At 51.3% G+C, this 19,904-nt stretch overlaps 1 protein-coding gene across 20 annotated transcripts in view; it reads left to right on the top strand.

Moving 5' to 3' along the window:
- The window catches only part of Jakmip1 (janus kinase and microtubule interacting protein 1), a 124,763-nt gene that overhangs the window by 88,310 nt on the left and 16,549 nt on the right, over positions 1-19,904 (top strand). For 15 of the 20 annotated variants that reach the window (XM_006504174.4, XM_011240790.3, XM_030254879.1 and 12 more), the window contains 8 exons: positions 3,281-3,409; positions 4,618-4,746; positions 6,780-6,863; positions 9,119-9,181; positions 10,716-10,814; positions 13,216-13,317; positions 13,844-13,897; positions 14,430-14,495. In XM_006504174.4, coding sequence (XP_006504237.1) covers positions 3,281-3,409; positions 4,618-4,746; positions 6,780-6,863; positions 9,119-9,181; positions 10,716-10,814; positions 13,216-13,317; positions 13,844-13,897; positions 14,430-14,495 — 726 coding nt within the window. Of the gene's footprint in view, positions 1-3,280; positions 3,410-4,617; positions 4,747-6,779; positions 6,864-9,118; positions 9,182-10,715; positions 11,139-13,215; positions 13,318-13,843; positions 13,898-14,429; positions 14,496-19,904 lie in introns of those variants that run through there. The other 5 variants (XM_017321139.2, XM_030254881.1, XM_030254880.1 and 2 more) reach the window with 3 other exon arrangements.

Consider the following 19,904-nt stretch of genomic DNA (forward strand, 5'->3'; position numbering starts at 1 on the left):
CTCTCTCTCTCTCTCTTTCTCTATCTCTGCTGAATCCAGTGGAGAGGTTAGTATCTGTCTGTGTGTGTGTGTATGTGTATTGTATGTGTGTGTATGTGTGTATGTATTATGTGTGCCAAGCATGAGCTTGTGTGTATGTGGAGAAGAAAGATTTGCTCTAAAAGCATTTTGGTCAAAATTACACACACACATACACACACGCACACACAAACACGAGCGGCTCGAGAGCGCACAAGGTCTCACGTAGCTCACTGTAGCTAGCTTCAAACTTAACCATGCATCTGAGGATGACCTTTGACCTTGAATTTCTGACTGTCCTATGTGTCCTGTGACTCACAGCTGTCAGCTCTTCGCCCCACAGCCATGCATGGCACACTTGGTGTACACCGACCCAGATCTCCATGTATTACTAGACAAGCACCCTGACAACTGGACTACACCCTCAGCCCCCAACCTATGTTTTAAACTTTGGATATCTTTGTAAAAATGACACTGGCTGGACTGACTTGTGTTGTAAGCAGGATGGGTGTCTAGAGGGGCAAGCCCCTTTTCACAGTCAGCACACTTGGTGCCTGTGAATTGTAGGAACTTTTCTGCCCAATCCAGGAAGTTTAGAATTAAGGGCCACAGGCCACTTGGCAGCAGACAGCGGGCAACATCTCCTGATGGCCCTCCCCCGCCCCTCGGGAAGTGAGCGTGGGCCACCTCAGCGTATCGAGGAAGCAGCCAGAACAAGTTTCCTGCTCTGAGGACATAGGCACTGTGTTCACTTTAAACACCAAGGTGACTTTTCTGTTTTGTGCTCTTAGTGAGGCTGTGCTGAGTGGGCTGGCTCTGTCAGCTTCTCTGTCACCTCATCACCTAGACAAAGGAGCTGTTCCAGGCATGCAGGCACACACCTGTAATCCTGCCGTTTGGGAGGTAGGGGCATGGAGGGATGGAGTTTAAGGCAAGCCTGGACTACATGAGACATTTTAAAAGAACACAAAGCAAAGCTGGGCAGTGGTGGTGCACGCCTTTATTCCCAGCACTTGGAAGGCAGAGGCAGGTGGATTTCTGAGTTCGAGGCCAGCCTGGTCTACAGAGTGAGTTCCAGGACAGCCAGAGCTATGCAGAGAAACCCTGTCTCGAAAAACCAAAGGTGGGGGGAATACAAAGCAAAAAGGAACCTCTAAAGGAGGCAGGCTAGGCCACCCGTGTGTCCTGAGAGCTGGGCAGTTGGCACTGGATACCAGCTAGCTCCTGGTAGCTAAGGAAGTGGATGGACCATGCATAGTTACTGATTCCCCTCCATTACAACAGGATTTCACTGGAACTATTGGTTTGTGCTGGCTTCCTCCCTGTAAGTAGCTTCTGGCTTCCCCTGGTATAACGTGGCTTTCTGCAGCCCCAGTCTAGGGCCAGGTCTACTGTGAGGCTCTACCTGGGCCTAACCTTGTCCTATTCAGTTGGGAGCTTGAGCAGTTGAAACCTTGTGATTAGGCTCTGTCATTGAGCGCTTCATTAAAAGCCACCCTGTTCTTCAAGAGCAGATTAGCCTAGGCAATTGACCTGTGTTACTAGCCCCAGAAACTTCCAGAATGCTAACAGCGGATGGTCGTAGTCCACCACCACATCCTAATTTGGGGAAGTGTGTCATTTTAGGACCTTCCTGGGGCCCACTTGGTAGAAGGGGGAGCAGAGATGTCACTATATCAGGCTACTAGTTAGCACAGCCAACACACAGATCTGTCCCCAGAGGACAGGCAATTAGCAGTGTTTATGAAAAATAAGGTTGGCCGGGCAGCAGCCCAAGGGAACAGGGATGTGGAGCTCGAGTCAGAGTGCGCTGCTGGTGTGGACTCCACTGCTTCCTGTTGTCTCCAATGCCTGCAGTGGTAGGGCTTCCTATCTGATGGGAGGGGAGATGCTGAAGGCCACTTGGACTATATGGAGCCTCACCTGGTCTCACCATCCTTCCTATCAGCTGGGTACAGAGGCAGGTGGATGCCCAGCAGATGCTGGCCATGTGAACCTTCAAAGAGGTCACGAGCAAACCCTACACCATATGAGGAACATTCTGGAGGGGAATGCTTGCAGGGGCCTGGTAGAGCCTCTGTAGAAAACCCTAATAACTGTCCAGAGTGACTGAGAAGTCCCTCCCTGCCCCTTCCCTGCGATGTCAAAGGGACTTCCTCATGGCGTTGTTGCTGGGGGCTGCAGCCTCTATGTTCTCGTATCTGCACATACATGTTTGCTGCCATAGTGGCTTGGGTGTAGGGTACACCCTGCCTCCTCTGTGGGTTAAGGAGAGGTGTGTGACTCTCTGGGAGTCCCTGGGAGCCCAGAGCTGATCGCTGCAATGAGGCTCCTGTTCTCTCACAGTCCTGGAAAGCACACTGATTGGGAAGGCAAGGGATTCCCTCGAGCAGGGTGTTTGGAAGGAGAATAAAGAGCAGTGTGCCTTGAGCCAGGAAGAGGGGTGCATGTGGAGGTAGATGGGTGATGGACACAGCCCTCTGGGGCTAGTGCTCCCTAGCAGGTACCCTACCTGGCTTTAATCGTGTGTCTCCAGGCTGAGCCTGGTCTGGCTCACTGAAGCTGCTCAGCCGGTGATTACTGAACGAGTGAATGAATGATTGAACAAATGAGTGAGGGGAGCCTCACATCCTGTGCAGTTTGGAGTGAGAGAGGTGTAGCCAAAAGATTCTCAGGTAGTTGGCAAACAGGACAGAAAGATGATCTGAGGTTATGAGTACAGGGCCCTTAATGTTATTCTTTCTAATTATGCCAGTGCTCTGAATGCATTGTCACCCAAAGCTAAGAGGAATCACCTCTTAGGCCGAGCTGCCGGGGAAGATGGGGTCAGAATTCTGGGTCTCCTAATCACATCTCCTCTTCCTGGCATCCCATGTATCTGCTCCTTCTTTGGGGCCAGACATCTCACTCAGCCTGTAGAAAGCTCTGGGTGCTGGGACTTAGCTAAGCACAGAGTGAGTGAGGTCCCCTCTTACGCTGGAAGGGGGCATTTCAACAGTTTTCAGGAGGGACCTAGAGCTCAGAGGATCTGGCATTTAAAGCCAACTGAAGAGTTGCATAGCCCCCTCTGCCTATGACCCCTCCTGCCACCTAGTGATCATTGCTATGCTAGCCGCATCTGCAGCAGACTTAGTGGCTCGCTCAGTCCTGAGCTGGCTGTAGATGGGGCCACAGCTGCCTCAGCCTCAGCCCCCTGTGCCCTGGGCTGGCCGTGGGTAGGCAGCTGCTGTCTTTTTGACCTCGTGCTCCTTGCCTCTCACAGAAGCATGTTGTGGAGACATTTTTTGGATTTGATGAGGAGTCCGTGGACTCTGAAACATTGTCCGAGACGTCCTACAACACGGACAGGACAGACCGGACCCCAGCCACGCCGGAAGAGGACTTAGATGAGGTAAGCAAAGTGCAATATGCTAGGGACGTCACACCTTTGTCTTGGCCAGGGCTGCTCCCTCTCTGCTGGTCAATCCTGCCATGCCTTAGAGCCTCAGAGCAAGGAAAGCCAGGCCTCGCTGCCTAGAGAGCACCCAGTGAGCACCTCCCTCAGAGCTGATCTCCTGGGAGACTTAAGGCTGCTAGAGCAACACCCAGATGCTGCCCCCAGTGCTGCTTACAATTGCAGGTAAAATTACATGTCTCGTTTCATATCCCCCACACATAGGTGACAGAAGTGGTCACAGTTGGTGACTTTCCTAAATTACAGGCAGTATTTAATATAGACTTTCCCCTGGTGCTGCAGCTCACACCAGGCTTCCTCTGTGTGTCTGTCTGTCTGTCCTCTGTGCACCCCTCAGTGGCAGTCCCCTGAGCCTGGGTGAGAGGGGTGCACTGGCCCTGGCTGTGGCAGGTGCTGGTGGAGCTTTCTGGTGTCACATGTGGCCTATTGGGAAGCTCCATGCAGTTTTCTGCATGAGCCTAGGATTGCCCGTCCTTTGTCTCCTTGTCCTAGCTCCTTGAGCAGCTGCCTCTCACGGTCCCATGGTTCAGGGCCATTCAGGCTCTACTATGGAGTGCCTTCTTGAATGGTGTCAGGACCCTCAGGAAGATGGACCCTTCCTCCAAGTCAGCCCACTGGCCTTAAATTCAGTTGCTTATGGAGTGACCTACCCATATGGGAAATGCCACGGGTGTCACGTCCTGTCTGAGCATCTGGCTAAAATTTGGTCCAATATGATCTCTGGTTTTTACAAACTTGTCATGGTACCCCCAACAGTGACTTGCTACATTAGTCACCCTGCACTGTCCTCTCATGACCACAAGGGGGCTTCACACAGAGGTGCTCTCCAGTCACATGCCAGAGCAGAAACTCCCAGACTCTCTTGGCCAGAAGGACACCCTTCTCAGGGTGAGCCTTTACCTGTCGAGTCAGGCTGGCTCCCAGGAGGCCTGTGAGTGCTGGGGTGGCGTGCTGAAGTGGAGGAGGCATTTTCTCCAAGCAGCCTTCACTCCAGGTCCTTCCTGTTACTTTCTGGTGTGACAAGCTCACTAGGCATTTGTAGACACGCTGGAGAGACGTGGGCATTTACTCGTGTTTTGACTCTGTCCCTTGGAGTCACATGAAGTCATGAATTGACTTGTTTGTTTTGTTGTTGTTTGGTTAAGACCACAACCAGAGAAGAGGCTGACCTGAGGTTCTGCCAGCTGACCAGGGAGTACCAGGCTCTGCAGAGGGCTTATGCCCTGCTTCAGGAGCAGGTTGGGGGGACACTGGATGCTGAAAGGGAGGCCCGGGTAAGTGTGTCCCCTCGTTGATGGGGAGGGACAGAGACTGGGGACCAGGAGGGGAGGGACCTAGAATCTTGAAACTGAGGGAGGTGAAACTAGACCCTCCACTTTTCGTCTGCCGTCTGTTTGCAAGAGAGAAGACTTACAGAGTTGAAGGGGTAGGGGCAGATGGACAGACAAACAGCTGAAGGACTTGATGCCAGGCCTGATGACCTTAGTTCCATCTGCCGAACCCACGTGGTAGAAAAAGAACTGATTCTTGCCAGTTGTGCTTATGACCTCCACACACACAAACACACACACACACACACACACACACACACACACACACACACACACACACAATGAGTTAAAATAGAATGGAATTTGAGGAAGTGATGAAGTTACAGACTCAGCCAGCCTTTCACGCTTCAGATCTACCCTTCTCCCTGTAGAGCCAAGGCTCCTCCCCCCTCATGCCCAGTGTCTTCAGGAAACACTTTCAGGAGTTCTTGGAGCACCCAAGACACAGGTACTACAGGTTCAGGAAATACATTGTGGTACTGGGATGAACTTTTCTGGAAACTTCCTCCCGCTAACCCTTCTCCCACCTTGAAGTCTATAGTATTTGCATGTCCCTCTAGGAGTTCCAGAGACACCAGGGAGCCCATGCTGGTTTAGTGCTGTCCCATGTTCCCTGTCTCACTCCCATAGCCCTATTAGCTGGGATGAATCGATTCCATGTCCTGCAGAAGGAACAGAGACTCAGGAAAGTAGCAACTTGCTTGAAGATGCCCAGATGGTCCCCAACATAACCGGGATCTGGGACTGTGCAACTCTGGCTCAGAATGGGAGCCCCATGCAGACGGGCTTGGGTGTCCTAAAGCATACATGACACTGTGGTTTGTAGGTCTCAAGAATATGGAAGGCACGGGCATGAGCAACCATCTCCAGAATGAACTTGGCACTCAGGGATCAGGATGGTATCAGTCTCAGGGTGTGGGTGGGGCAGACACACAGGGAACAGGATCCCCAGGGGATGTAGCCATTTCTGCCATAATGAATGACCAGTCTTTCTTTCTGGACCACAGCAGGAAAACGTCTAGGCTTTATCTGTGCTTAATTTCTTCTTGTCTTTTAATGTCATCCACTTGCCCAGTTAATGGAGATTTCACAGTGAAATGCACAGTGGGACATGGTGGTATATATCTGTAGTCCCAGCACTTGGAGGCTACAGCAGGAGGATTGCCATGACTTGGAGGCCAGCTAGGGCAACATAGTGAGTGCTAGGCTAGTCTGGGCCATAGTTTGAGACCTTGTTTCATAATTTAAAAAGAAAAGGGAAAGAGGTAGATTTTCCCACTTTCCAGATGACCTTGAACTCCTGATACACCTCCTGAGGGCCAAGATTTCAGGCCTCTGACAACACACCTAGTTTGGGTTCCTGACATCTGGAAAGCAGGTCACATCCGTGTCTTCACATTCCCCGTGTCAATGTGTGGCTGTAGCCAAGTAGCTGTGCCTCCCGGGACTAGGGTATGTGCCTACGCTGTGCCCTGCCTGCTGCTTCTTGCTGTAGGGTCAGCTGATCAGTGACTTCCTTGATGACTTGCCTAGTTTATGAGGTATTAGGTTTCGGTCTTTGCTGTAGGTGACAGAAAGCCCCATTAGACCCCCAAGCAAGTAGAACAGCTGTCAGCAGCTGGATGCTGCTGAAGGAGAAAGCACTGACCTTGTCAGAGCTGGCTTTGGGACCCTGAGGCATCCAGTTTGGGCAAGTTCATCCCAGAAGAGGGTGGCTCTTCTTGCAGGCTGCCCTTTGATTGTCCTTTACTGGGGGAGTTAGAACCATCACCCCCCCCCCCCATGACCCCTTACTTCCCACTGCAGGATGCGGCTGCAGATGGACTTCAGAACGCCTCAAGTGGTTGTGACGTGAGCATGCGTGCAACAGGACCCTCCTACCCTCAAGCTCTCTGGCTGCGGAGGCAGTCTGGTCGGCAGCCTGACTCGTTACCTCTGCAAGTGACTTGCTCACTTCCTGGTCTTTCTACTTCCAGACTCGGGAGCAGCTTCAGGCCGACCTGCTGAGGTGCCAGGCCAAAATCGAGGACTTAGAGAAGCTGCTGGTTGAGAAGGGACAGGTAAGCAGGAAGGCCATGCACTCTGTGATCCTCATGGCTCTGTCCCCATGGTGTCCCCGGGGTCCTCATGGCTCTGTCCCCACAGTGTCCCTGGGATCGATGTTGTCTTTGGTGTGCCAAGGGTAAGGGGCGGTTCTGTGGAGGAATCCCTGTGACCCCAGGTGAACCTGTGTTGCCACAGTCAGAGCGTGGTGCCCTGAAAGCTTGCCTGGCTTCTCCTCGGTTGCCCACATCAGAAAAGCAGAAGGTAACTCTCAGAGCAGAGACGCAGCCAGAAGCTCTTTTGACTGGGGCTGGAGCCTGAAGAAAAGCTGCTGTTTTCTGTCAAGATTTTAATTGCCTGTGCGTAATTGAAGTGCTGTGGGCCACTTGGCAGGGCCCATAGCAAAGGGCTGAGGCTGTGACTTCGCCATGGGAGTCTGGATTGGTTATCTGCATGGACTCCCCTCTCTGATTTGCTTAGTCCAGGCCCAGTGGGCATCAGGCAGAGAGAGGCAGCCCTCAGGCCTTTCTTGTTGGTGCCTCTTGTAAGCAGAGGGCTTTCTATTTTACACGGTTCCCTAGGGACCCAGTACCAGAGGTGCCATCTTAGAACTTATTTCCTGGCAACAGTCAGCGGGTTGAGGAGACTTTCACTGCCTCAGAATAGCTTACTGGCACAAACTAGTCACATGGCCCCATATGGGTCTATAAAAGGCTGGTGCACAGGCACAGGCATGGGTTTCTGTAGGTCCTTGCTCCTGCTCTCAGTGAGAGACTGAGGCATATGGAAAGGTCTCTGGCCTCTCTCTCTCTCTCCTCCCCTCTCTCTCTCTCTCTCTCTCTCTCTTTCTCTCTCTCTCTCTGTGTGTGTGTGTGTGTGTGTGTGTGTGTGTGTGTGTGTGTGTGTTTGTATGGTGTAACAAGCTGCCTCTAAACGTAGTTGCTTAAATAGTAGGGTTTGATTTGTTCGGAGATCTGTGAATTGGTGCCAGGCTGGGCTCTGTAAATGGTTGTTCTGTTGGTCTTGCCTGGATTGCCCTGAAGCTTCAGTAGTCAGGCAGGTCAAATGGGGCTAGGCAGAAGTCAGGTAGGTCAAGTGGGACTAGGAGGCCTTAAATGAGATCACTTGCCACTTGTGGTCTGGTTATCCCTCCTCCCATAGGTGTTCTGGCTTTTTTATCTGGTCGTCTGGGGTGAGGAACCCCCTTCTGTCAAGCATCACGAATACTGACCAGGCCTCTGCTCGCATCACATTCATTAGTACTTGAGTAGGCAAAACACATCACAGCCAAGCCCAGCTTCAAGGCTGGAGTAACAGACCCCATCCCTTTGGACGATGAGCTGACTTGCAAAGCATCTTGTACACACAGATGTGGAGCAAAGGTCGCAGCCACCCTTGTGACCAGTCCACCAGACAGGAAGGTGGATGGACACAGCGCTATCTTCTCAGGGACTTGCAGCCACACAAACATACATGCAAAGAGCATGTATGCAAATGGGTCAGCAGAGACACAGGGTATTAGGTAGAAGGCCCCAGGAGGTGACCTTCAAATGTCTTCTGGGCATTGCACACCTGTTGGTCAGATCCTAGGTCCGCCTTGGCTAACGAGCATTGCTGAATTCCAACACTGGGTGAGACTGGCTCGGCTCCTGTGGAGTGGGAATGGGGGGCAAGGTGGAGGGGATAGACTGTTCTAAATCTAGGATGGGCAGGATCAGGAGGTGGAAGAGGAGGAGGAGGAGGGAGGAGGAGAAGAAGGGAGAAGAAGAGGAGGAGGTGGAGAAGGCTCCCTTACCTCCTGTATCTTCCCCCTCCAGTCTGATGCTGATGAGGGAGAGCCAGTGTTCGTGGCTCTGGCCTGACACTGAGGATGCTACGGTGTCAGCACAGAGGCTGTGCTAATAGACTCCATGTGAGTGGAGTTGAGCAAAGCACCAGTGGGGAGGTGGAAAGCCCTTTTGGTTATTCACTCAGCCATCACGGAGCAGTGTCCTGTAATGGCCCAGGGGACCTCGAGCCTATGGGGAGAGAGCTAGGAAAGAATGACATCTCACACGTGGGGCTAGGGGGCCTTAAATAAGCTCACTCACCTCTTGTGGTCCGGTCACCCCTCCTGCTGCTCTGTGCTCTCAGGACAATTGGAAGAACCCTGTTCTTTCCTGGCTGTGAAGGTTTAGAGGATGATGAAGTCACACAGCCACTGTCCATATCTGGGAGTTGGTGGCTCAGTCAACACGGGAACCAGTGAATAAATACCCTGTATTTCCTGCAGGACGCTGCGTGGGTAGAGGAGAAGCAGGTACTCATGAGGACAAACCAGGACCTGCTGGAGAAGGTATGCTCAGGCCAGAGCCTCAGCTTCATGAACCGAACCACAGAGGCCACCAACCTGCCCCAAGCCCTCAGTACACCACAAAGACCAGGGCTCCATGACATAGTAGTTCTCACAGGAGAAGGGTCTTTCCCACTGGACTCAGGGTCTGTCTTCTGGGACATAACCCTTAGGTCTTAGAACCTTTAGTGTGCCTCTACAAAACAGGAAAGGGTGCTATCTCCCTTTGCTGTTGATTTGGGAGCCTTCCTATTCCTCATGGGGACACCTGAGGCAGACAGAGTCCAAGGCAGGTCCTCAGGTTCCCTCAGCTGGCTCAGTTCTTGTATTGGAGCCTATATACCTTGCGAAGTTTGAAGGGAGTTGGTCTGAATGTGCGTTGGCATGGAGATTAGTTTTTCCTTGCTTGGATGGGTCCATTCAGTTATTGTTAAAGTAGATGCCAAGCTGTGCTACCATGATCCCAGTGCCCATTTAGAGCAGTTTGAGCCTCCCTCCCCCATGCCTGTTTGCAGTCCTTCCTTCTCCCTGCTTTCTGAGTCCCAGTATATTTGAGCTGTGTGATCAGTAGACTCACGCCCTATGCACACTTCATGCCAGCAGAAGAGAATCTAGGGTGGTCCCTGGGTCTTCAGCATCCTGAAAGCCCAGGCCTGAACCGCCAAGGCCCATTTCTCAGGAAGGTGGCCTGGATCTGGCCCAGCTCTGCTGTGTCACCTTCCCTGACCTTATCTTCCTTAAGGCATTGAGGGGTGGCTAGTCTTGGCTGCCTGGTGGGCCCTGTGTGTCAGGAAGGCTTTAATGGCTGTTACCTCAGTCCCACAGGCCACACAAGAAACTCAGTGTTTCCTGGTGTCTCCTGGGGTTGATAGCCCTTCTTTGGTCTTCTGACAGAAGGAGAGAGAATAGCTGCCACCTGGAGCGCTCACCTGCACATACTGGTGGCCTCTCTCTGCTGTAGGTTGTAGGCACCACTGTTATCCTCTTTGGGTGGAAACCGAGGGTCAGAGCAGGTTCTGAGCTGCATTCCTAAGCTCTTCCCAGGCTGCTCTGTGTAATCAGGGCAATTAATGTTCTCTTAAGAGCCTTTTGGGGCGTTGGAGACCTGCCTGAGCCCTCACAGTGCCTGCTGTAGTGGCCTCCACAGCTTAATCCTGGGCCTGGCTTAGAAAGGTCTGGAGGGCTCTGGGTACTGCACCCCAACACTGCACTCTTGTTTCCCTTATGCTGACCACAGGCAGGGACTCGGTAGCCCCAGGCTTCAGGGCCCCACCACTCATTTGTTCAGCGAAAATATAAGGAGTTTCTAGTCTCTTGGTCTAGGGTTAGTGCTATGGAGGCGAGCTCAGTCCAGCAACTCTCCCTCACTCCGGGCTCACCAGCAGATGGACTTGTGGCCAGCTCTGCCCTTCTCTCGGTGCCCAGTTCCCTGTTTCTCTCAGACTACCCACTGATGTCATATTGTAGTTGTAGGATCCCCCGGGGGGCTGTGGGGGACAACCACGGAGGCCATTAATGTCAAGGTGTCTTTGCCCAGATTTACAGACTGGAGATGGAGGAGAACCAGCTAAAGAGCGAAATGCAAGACGCCAAGGACCAGAACGAGCTGTTAGAATTCAGAGTGCTAGAACTCGAAGTAAGAGACTCTATCTGTTGTAAGCTCTCAAACGGAGCAGACATTCTCTTTGAGCCCAAACTGAAATTCATGTAAAGCTCCCTGCCGTTCCCAAGCATGTGTGAAGGGACGTGTTACCGTTTCTCTCCTTCCTTCCTCCGTTCTTTTCTTCTTCCTCTTTTTTTTTTTTAAAAACAAAAAACAAATCTGTATGTTCGGGATAACTTCACTGCCTTAACGTGTCCTGGGGAGGATGCTTGCGACGTCTGTGGACCTGTACCAGAGCAATCTATTTATTGCCTACCGCTTGTTTTGCACTTAATAAAATAAGTTGTTTTTGCAATATTTTGCCTTTTTTATTTGTGTTTCATTTCCATAACTACTATCCTGCATGCAGCCGCTGGGTGTGCCTTCCGCAACCCGACAGCAGCACTGTTGCAATGGATAACACACCTTTGATCTTGCATGCAGCAGGCCTCTTCTGAGATAGCAGGGTCTGCCCCAGCTGGCTCTCTTGATCTCTGCTGTGTTTAACAGCAGTGTGGGCCCATTTTCTGCCTGCCAAAGCAAATGCGAGGTAAGTGGAGGCAGGCAGGAGGATGTATTTACACAAGGTGTTAAACCGGCTACTTTGCTCAAACCCTTCTGGCCAGTAAATACAAACCTGGGCACTGCAGGCGTTTGGACTTAAATTATATACGATTCAAACCGCAACTGAAAACTCCCAGACACTGCACGCGTAGAAACCTTGTCCTTCTGGGAACTCCACAGGGCAGGGAGTAGGACTCTGAGGAAACACTTGAGGAATTTGTTGCTTCCAGTCAGAATCGTGCGTCAGGTGTGTTACGGTATTGCTCGGCTCTCACGGCCCCTCATCCTCCCATTCTGCTTCTGTTTAAGTCATGAGCATCCCAAACATCTCTGCACTTGGGGTGAGCCTCCACAGGGCTCTGTGACACTCACTGTGCTGCTTCCCCAGCTGACACCGTTGTTGCATGTATAACTTCTCTCCATCCACATGGGCGCCTTCTCTCATCTGTGGCTTCTCTGGCTTCCTTTTCTTTCCTTCTGTGGCCCAAAAGCCTTGTCCTCCTGGCAAGGACGGGCCAGGTGGCTTTCCACTTCCGTTGTCACTGTGTCTCAGTTCTACCCTTTATTCTTCCATCTGAAGTGAGAAGTCACGAGGTCATGCTTAGTACCCCACGGCTGTGAGAATGGCTTCCACAAGTCCTTCGCTAGGACCCCTTTCACTGGGAGCTCCAGATAACCACATGCTTTGCCCAAGCTTCCCAACGGCCTTCGGAGCCACTGGGAAGCAGGTTTATGACTTTGTTCATATAAACCACGGGCTGCTCCGACACCCCTTTTCTGTGAAAAGCCCATTGATTGAGTACCTCTGGTGGCAGGTGTGTGGGGGAAGTACGTGGTTGTCTCCGTCTTGTCTCTTAGAACAGTGCAAAGTGAGGTGAACCAGCTGGAGGCTTCCTGAAAGCCCACTGTGAACAGCACCCAGCCCTCCCCTCGAGCCTCACTCAGTGTGTTAAGGCATGCTTTCCGGGTTCATCACTTCTCTTGGTATGATTATAGAGGTGTCCTAGGTCTGTAATTGCCGCACACCCCCTCCCCCAGAGCAGCTTGACCTGATGTAGAATTTGAGAGGGTGCCAACCCGTCATAACTCATCTGCCAGTGTCATGGGGCTTAAAGCCAGCTCCATGTAGAAAATGCACAGGGGACCAGGGTGCTGTTCTGCCAACATGCTGTAATTCCTCTAAGCAAAGAGGTTCCCTTGGGCCTCCCATAAAGTGCTCATAAGGTGTATGGCTGATAAATGTCTCTTTTGGGACATCTGGCCATAAATCTGAGGTGTGGGTGGGGGCGTGAAGAGAGTGATCACAAGTCTTGTTAGTATGCACCAGAGAAACAAAAGCAAATTTAAAAAACGCCAAGCTGAGTCACCTATTATCATGGAAAGCAAGGAGAGTCAGAAGTGGGCCCAGTCCTGCTACTCACTAGCAGGGGACCTCAGGCTCAGCCATCCCAAGCCTCCGTGGGTATGTGCCTTGTGAGGTAGCCTGGACATCCCTTGTGATAACCAAAGTACCCTGCCTAGAATATCCCCCGTGGTGGCTGGCTTCTGTTCTCTGTTGAATCTGATACACTGTATTGATTAAGCCTCCTCCTCTGTGACTTCTGGGGTTTGGATTGCAACAGGCAGACCTGTGAGGCCCAATCGTCTGTTTCTCCCTAGCGGTAGGAGAGATGTGAAGCTTCCAAAGAGGCAGGAGGACACCACGTGTCTCATGCCAGGACTGTGTGGTCCAGATGTGTGCCATGTAGCTCCTCCTTTGCTGATAACTTGGGAAGATGGCAAGAGGTGAATAGCAGTCGAGTTCTGTCTTTAAACCACGTCTTTTCCCCAGGAGAGAGAGCGGAGGTCGCCAGCCTTTAACCTCCAAATCACCACCTTCCCCGAGAACAACAGCAGCGCCCTCCAGCTGTTCTGTCACCAGGAAGGAGTAAAGGTAGCATGCTTGGGGGGCGGGGTATGTCACATGGACCTGCCACTCAGGGGCGGGCTGAGTACCTGGCGCGGTGGTAAAGGGGGATTGTTAGGTCAGGGACAGAGCCAGTACTGCTGTGTTGAAAGACAGAGAGCTAGGTGAAAGGATCATGCAGGGTTTACCCTTCTGCCCAGCTACAGGAAGGCTCTAAACCCAACCTCGCAACGGGCTGTCTCTTATTTGCGCAGTGCCCAGCCCATAACCAGGGCTTTGCTGATGGTGACTATGGTTGGCCACAGGCCTGGTGCCCCACCAGACCCCACAGGCAGAGTCCTCAGATGCCCATGAGCTTAGAAAGCAGGGTTGTACTAGAGTGAATCTCAGTATACGAACCATAGCTACACCCTCCCCACCTGCCTGCGCAGAGCCAGAGGCTGGGCCCCACCGTGGCTTCAGAGCAGAAGGAGGCGTGTGATCCATGGCACTAGAGTAGGTGTGGGTTGTATGTGCAGCTCACACGAGAATGAACATTGGACATCTTTTCCAGGGTGTGAATATCTCTGAACTTATGAAGAACTTAGATATTCTTGGCGATAATGGGGTAACTATGAGCGGTCGGTTCCCGGTTCCGTGTCCTTGTTTTGATTGTGTGGCTTTGTTTTTTGTTTTTAATTTTTTTTTCTCTGATTTAAGAGATCTGAGAAGTACAAGGGAAGGCTTTTGTATGGCCGTGTCCTTGTGTGGGTGGTGGGGTCTGTATTTGTCAGAGTGGGGTTCTGAGCTGAGGACAGCCTTACCAATCTGTGAGTGAACAGGGGACCAACAAAACTAAAGACTAAGGGACATACAGACGCAAGGTCCCGTACTCAAGATTGCCAAAGTCAAAAGGTGATGTCTTTGCCTTCTGAAAAGACTGTCTTTAATGAGGCACTATTTCCCCAAGTGTTGGTTCCACTTTGTGACCTATCTCCACCTAGAGGGACTGGCGCCATGTCCCTCAGATGGCTGACCTCGGCTGGTTGTTGATTGGGGGCTGATTGTCGTCGGCACCCCCCCCCAAAGGGCTTGGCACTGACTGTCTTCCGTGTCCTTGGAACCCAGTGTCAACGCCCTTGCCCCTTTTTGTGTTGTAGAATTTGAGGAATGAAGAGCAGGTTGCAGTAATCCAAGCGGGAACTGTGCTTGCCCTCTGTGAAAAGGTAGACCTGGCAGTGTCCTTGTGCTCACATCTTGTCCCAGCACCCGGCACCATAGCAGAAACTGTCCATTAGTGTGTCGCTTTATTTGGGAGCATGTGTGTGGGTCAGTCTGCGTCTGCATGTATACATGCATGCCTTTGCGTGTTCAAGATGGAGCACCACACACGCTCACTGCAGAAAGCCTTGATGCTCAGGAGGAAATGCACACCACCCTTTGCAAGGAAACAATCTGTGATGTCTGCTTTATTTGCACCTATTGGCTCCCATGCGCATTCTCTTTCGGAGTAGTTAACATGCTGTGTGTCCCTCCTGCTTGCTAAGCTATCTGGAGTGGCTCATAGATATGTATTCAAATGGCATCCATGCCATTCCATCACGGGTACCCACAGAGAACCTCATCACCTTTCAGTGAGTCAGCATCCGGAGAGTGCCCACTCTTCCCTAATTTACCAGTGTGCCCTGAGGGACAACTTCATAATACATGTATGTATGCACTGGAGAGCCCACCCATGCATTCTGGAACAGGAATCCCGGGCAGATAGTAAGACCACTTGTCAGGGTTTGGGTAGGGCCTGGAGCCATAACCTGAATGGTCTATTTCCACATATAATGTGTCTTTTACTAGGAATAAAAACATGGGCAGTTGGTAGACACTACACCCTGTGAGGTCATAGTTGCACTGTGTTTGAGTGGGTAGTCAGCATGGTGAGATTTCCAGTGGCCTCAGCAGTTTCTTCTTCCTTGTGAAGTGTAATTATGTTTCTTTGGAAGGTTTTCTATTCATTCATTTTCCTGCCCATCCATGTATCCATCCATCCATCCATCCATCCATCCATCCATCCATCCATCCCATAAGCGTTTGTTGTAACTGTTCTTTCTGTGTATGCTTTGTGTATTAAAGATGCTAAATTTCGACTGTTTTTTTTTTTTAACACATCCTGGCTTTCGTGCCTCCTACAGTGACCTAGAATATTGAGATGCACACAGCTTTTAGTAGAGTCTTTCCTGCAGATCTTTTCCTTTCACACAGTCAGACTCTGAAATGCAACCTTGGGATGATTTAGATTGGATTCCTGCCACAGTCCTCAGTAGGGCACTTACAATACAGTTTTCTCCCATAGGGACCTGTTCATCCTTTCCCAGCCCTCAGCCAAGGAAAGGACACAAAACACTGACGTGAGACACTGTGATAGTGCTTTGTCCCAGGTCACATGGTTGGGAAGGGTGGTGGCTGGGTGGCACTCTGAGCTTTCTGTTTCTGCCCCTTATCTGGCCAAGTTTGTTTTCTCCAGTGGACAGTTGGGTCAGTGAGTCACACTTGGCTGGTTGGAGGCCATGAGAAGCGAGTGTCTACCACAGTGCTAGGCAGATTCAGTATATGACTGCTGTCATTAGCAAAATCAAATGTGGTGTTCCAGCCCTTTACAACAGAGGCTATATAGAATTACCTAAGTGCTGACTAAAGATACCTATATCAGTATAGTCTGCATTCATGTAGCCTGTCAGTGTTCAGTTCCCAGCAAGTCTCTGGAGAGTGAGGAAGAGGCCAGGTTTGCAAGCTCCCTTGTTTCCAAGGAGACCTCTCCTAGTTTGTGTCTTGGGTCCACTACTTGCTGTTCAGGATCTGATGGACAGAGTAGGGCCAGTCTATGACTTGGGGTGTCTGGTTCACAGTGGGCTAGGATAGTGGACATTGGTAGGTGCTGTCTCTCCAGCCCCTGGGGTGTCCCCCAGGGCAGGGATGTCATGGTGACAGGTGGAGACCTCACTCAGAACAGGTTTCAGGCCGTGCAGGACCACACCTGTGCCAGCAGCAATGCTAAGTCCAGTACTGTAGAACCCCAGGCCCCTCAACCTCTTGCAATCTCTTACAGATGAAGAAAGGAGGCCTGTCTGGCATCAGCTAGTCTCTGCTTTGCCACACCTTGCCCACCTCTGGCTTGTACTCTACCCACCTTTGCCAGCTTCCTGCCAGCTGACACCCATACGCTTCTGGGCACCATCGCCCCACAGCACCGGCCTGCCTGGCATTTCACTCTGTGTCCTAAATACTAGAGGGAGAGCCTGACTGTTGGGCTGCCAGCCCCTCAGTGCCCCATGAGAGCAGGAGAGAGCAGGGGGCCCATGGCTGATACCTGTGGGCAGAACTCTGGCCGTCATCTAGGTTCTCCTCAGACTTGGCTCTGCCAGACGCCGCTTCAGCCGTGTGTCTGTGAACTAAAGTGAAGCCGGTGTGGATGCTGCTGCTTATCCTCTCATTGCGTGGGGAAAATGTTCACGAGTAGGGGTGGGAGCATATTGGGAGCTGGGTCATGGGACCCCTGAGGATGCTAGCCCGGTAGCCAAGATAGTCTTTTCTAGCTTGGAGTTGGAGGTTCCCTGAGATGTGGACATCATAGTGCTAAGGCAGGGACAGTCAAGAACAAAAAGAGACAAGTGACCATAGAGACACACGGTGCCAGCAGTATGGATGCCAGAGAACTTGGTTAGGAGCCCTAGAAACCTCTCTCCACCCAACACACCCCACTTAAGAACAAAAACTGTCATTTGGCACACCAATGAGCCCCAGCCCAGCTCTCTCTTAGCAGCACTAAGGACATTTCTTGGTATTTAGACAGAGTGCATCCCAGTCTGGTCAGGTGGTCCGATATATAATGGTCTCACATCAGTCAGCACCCTGCTTCTTGTCCCTTGTGTGTGCCTTTCTCCTGTCCTCTCAGAAGTTTTCTCAGGCTCTGGGCGGCAGGAACGACCCATCAGATTTCCTCTGGTTAACTGAGCACAAGGCCAGCAGCTATACCAAGCTTAACCTTAGCCCAGGTATGAGCCTGCACAAAGAGGCTCAAATTTAAAATGTGAAGGGTCTGTGGCTCATTTGTGGTTCCCAGTCAGACATGCCTCTTTTCCATAAAGTTCAAAATCCTTTGAGAAGTAGGCACAGACCTCAGGAAGATGAAAAACACTTCAAAAAAAATCAAAACAAAACCAAAAAGCCCACTATGTTCTGTTCTGTTTGTAAGTAGGGGATGGGGGGGTCAAAGGATGAGACCTATTTAGGCCTTCAGCCAAAGTGAAACTTTCAGAGCTGTCCCTGAGTCAATGTAGGGGAAGAGAGTATCCAGTTATAGAGGGGTTTCAGGCTCTTCACCTGAAGATCCTTGGCATGGGATTCAGAGAGTTGACGCGTTTGAATTGCATCTGCCTAGACGACACCCAGTTTCTGGAGCATCCCCAGTGGCCAGGTTCTCCTGCTTCCTGTCCAGCCAGATCTCTTCCCTCCTGGGGTGGGGGCAGTCTCCCCAGGAGAGTATGAGATCAGTGGACAGAAACCCCAGTCAGCAACCCAGAACCGAGCTTTCTCTTTGTGTCTTGTCACTGTCCTTGGTCCTGAAAAAGGTATGTGTGGTTTTTAAGACTGGAAAGTCCTGCTCCCCTTTGAAAATTAATCTCAAGCTAACATCAAACTTTGAAAAGCACAGTGCTCAGGGTTGGAAGATGGTTTAGCAGTTAAGAGCACTGATGGTTCTTTGAGAGGACTCAGGTTCAAATCCCAGCACGCCCATGGTATCTTACAGCTGTTTATAACTCCAAGATCTGACTGACAGATGCATGCAGGCAAAACAACAAAGCACGTAGAAATAAACAAACATTTTAAAGTACTATAAAAAAGCACAGTGTTCTAAACTCCTCATCAGAAACATTCACCCTTTTCACAAGAAGCTATTACACAAGCTGTGTGAGGAGGGGCTAGCTCTACACACGTCTACTGCTTGTCCCTGGGGCTGCTCAGGGCCAAGCTGACCTTGATGTTGTGGGAGGAATCTCTGATCATGTCTTTTATACCTCTCCAACCTCTGTGGTGTCCACCTATATCCATGCTGCGCCTCCTCCACTCCACAGAGATGTCTTTGTCACCACTGTGTGGTTGACTCTGCCCTGAAAGAAAGCCAACGAAGACAGATGTGCTCCCACCATGGGCGCCTGGAGAAATCTAAATGGGTAATAGTGTCCTCACCTGAGCACCAGGAAAAGATGACCGTGTGGCCTCAAGAAGCAGTAGAGGCTTCTTAGGGGAGAAGGTAGAGCTAGCTTGAGAGTGGTGATCTGGGTAGATGATAGCTTGACAAAGACCTGGGGCTGATGCTGAGGTCTGAGCTTCCGATGTCTGAGGAGCATGTACACAGGCCCTGAGGTGAAATATGGCTCATTCTGTCTGAGGAGCCAAGTGCATTTTCAGACAGCTAAGATACAGGAGGCTTTTTTTTTTTTTTAATGGGGGTTAGTGACAAGTAGGGAACGTGGAATCAGTGCCTCACTGTGCAGCCCTGGCTGGTCTAGAACTCAAAAGGATCTGTCTGCCTGGCCTTCCGAGTGCTGGGATTAAAGGTCTGTGCCACCACTCCTGGCCAAGCATGGGTTTTGTGGTGGCAGAAGAGCCTATTGAGTGACCACAGTGATCTTCAGGAGGACAAGGCTGTGTTGGTCTTGTCCCTGTTGTTAGGAGCAGAGGATGTGTGGTGAGCTCTGGATGGGGTCAGAAAATATCCATAAGGATGTGCAGCGAGGAAGGGTCTGGGGGCCCTGGTAGGGTCAGGCATGAGCTAGGTGTTGGGTGGGGCTCTGATATGGGGAGTGACCATGGGGACAGAGTGTGGTAGGTCTGAAAAATGGGAAGAGAGCATAAAATACAACAAAGAATGTCTGTACTGAGTGAGACGATTAAGGGCTGAGATAGAGTGAAGGGCAGAGGTCTGGTTCTAGGGCAACAAGAGTTCGTGGTGTTAAGTGGGACCTCAGAGATGTAGCCAGAGGAGGAATGGACCAGTGTCTTCAGAGAAACTATGGGATGCCTCATAGTCTGGAAGGAGTCTTGGGGTCACCAGGCCAGACTATAGGTCTTCACAGTTAGAAGGCCAAAGTCAATTCATACTCAGTGTCAAGTCTAAATACTCCTGGGTGCCTTTGACACCCACACCCATCCCCAAAGTTTGCCTAGTATAGGGACACGCTCCCAACATCTGGCCAGGCATAAGAGGGATGTACTGCAGCCATCAAGTGTGCACCTCATATGGTCACTGGCATGTCTGAGGGTCCTCCTGTCTCTTGCCCACTTTCATGCCCATGTGTCCCCACCCCACATGCATGTATCCTCCTCCTTTCTGCATCTTGATCTCATAGCACACCTTGGAACTATCACGGGAGTGGCTTCCCAGTCCTGCAGGCTGGGTACTAGATTCCCAGTCCATAGCTGTTTGACTGGACACAAGACTTAATGCAGCCATTACATCTTCACCTGTAAGATGGTAGGACTGCCGCCTACCTCTGGGATAGGCACAAGAGGGGTCACATGGATGCCACACAGGCTTCCCAGTTCCTGTCCACTTATGAACTAGATCCACACTTCCAGAC

Source organism: Mus musculus, chromosome 5 (assembly GCF_000001635.26).
Source record: "Mus musculus strain C57BL/6J chromosome 5, GRCm38.p6 C57BL/6J".
NCBI classification, from domain to species: Eukaryota; Metazoa; Chordata; class Mammalia; order Rodentia; family Muridae; genus Mus; species Mus musculus.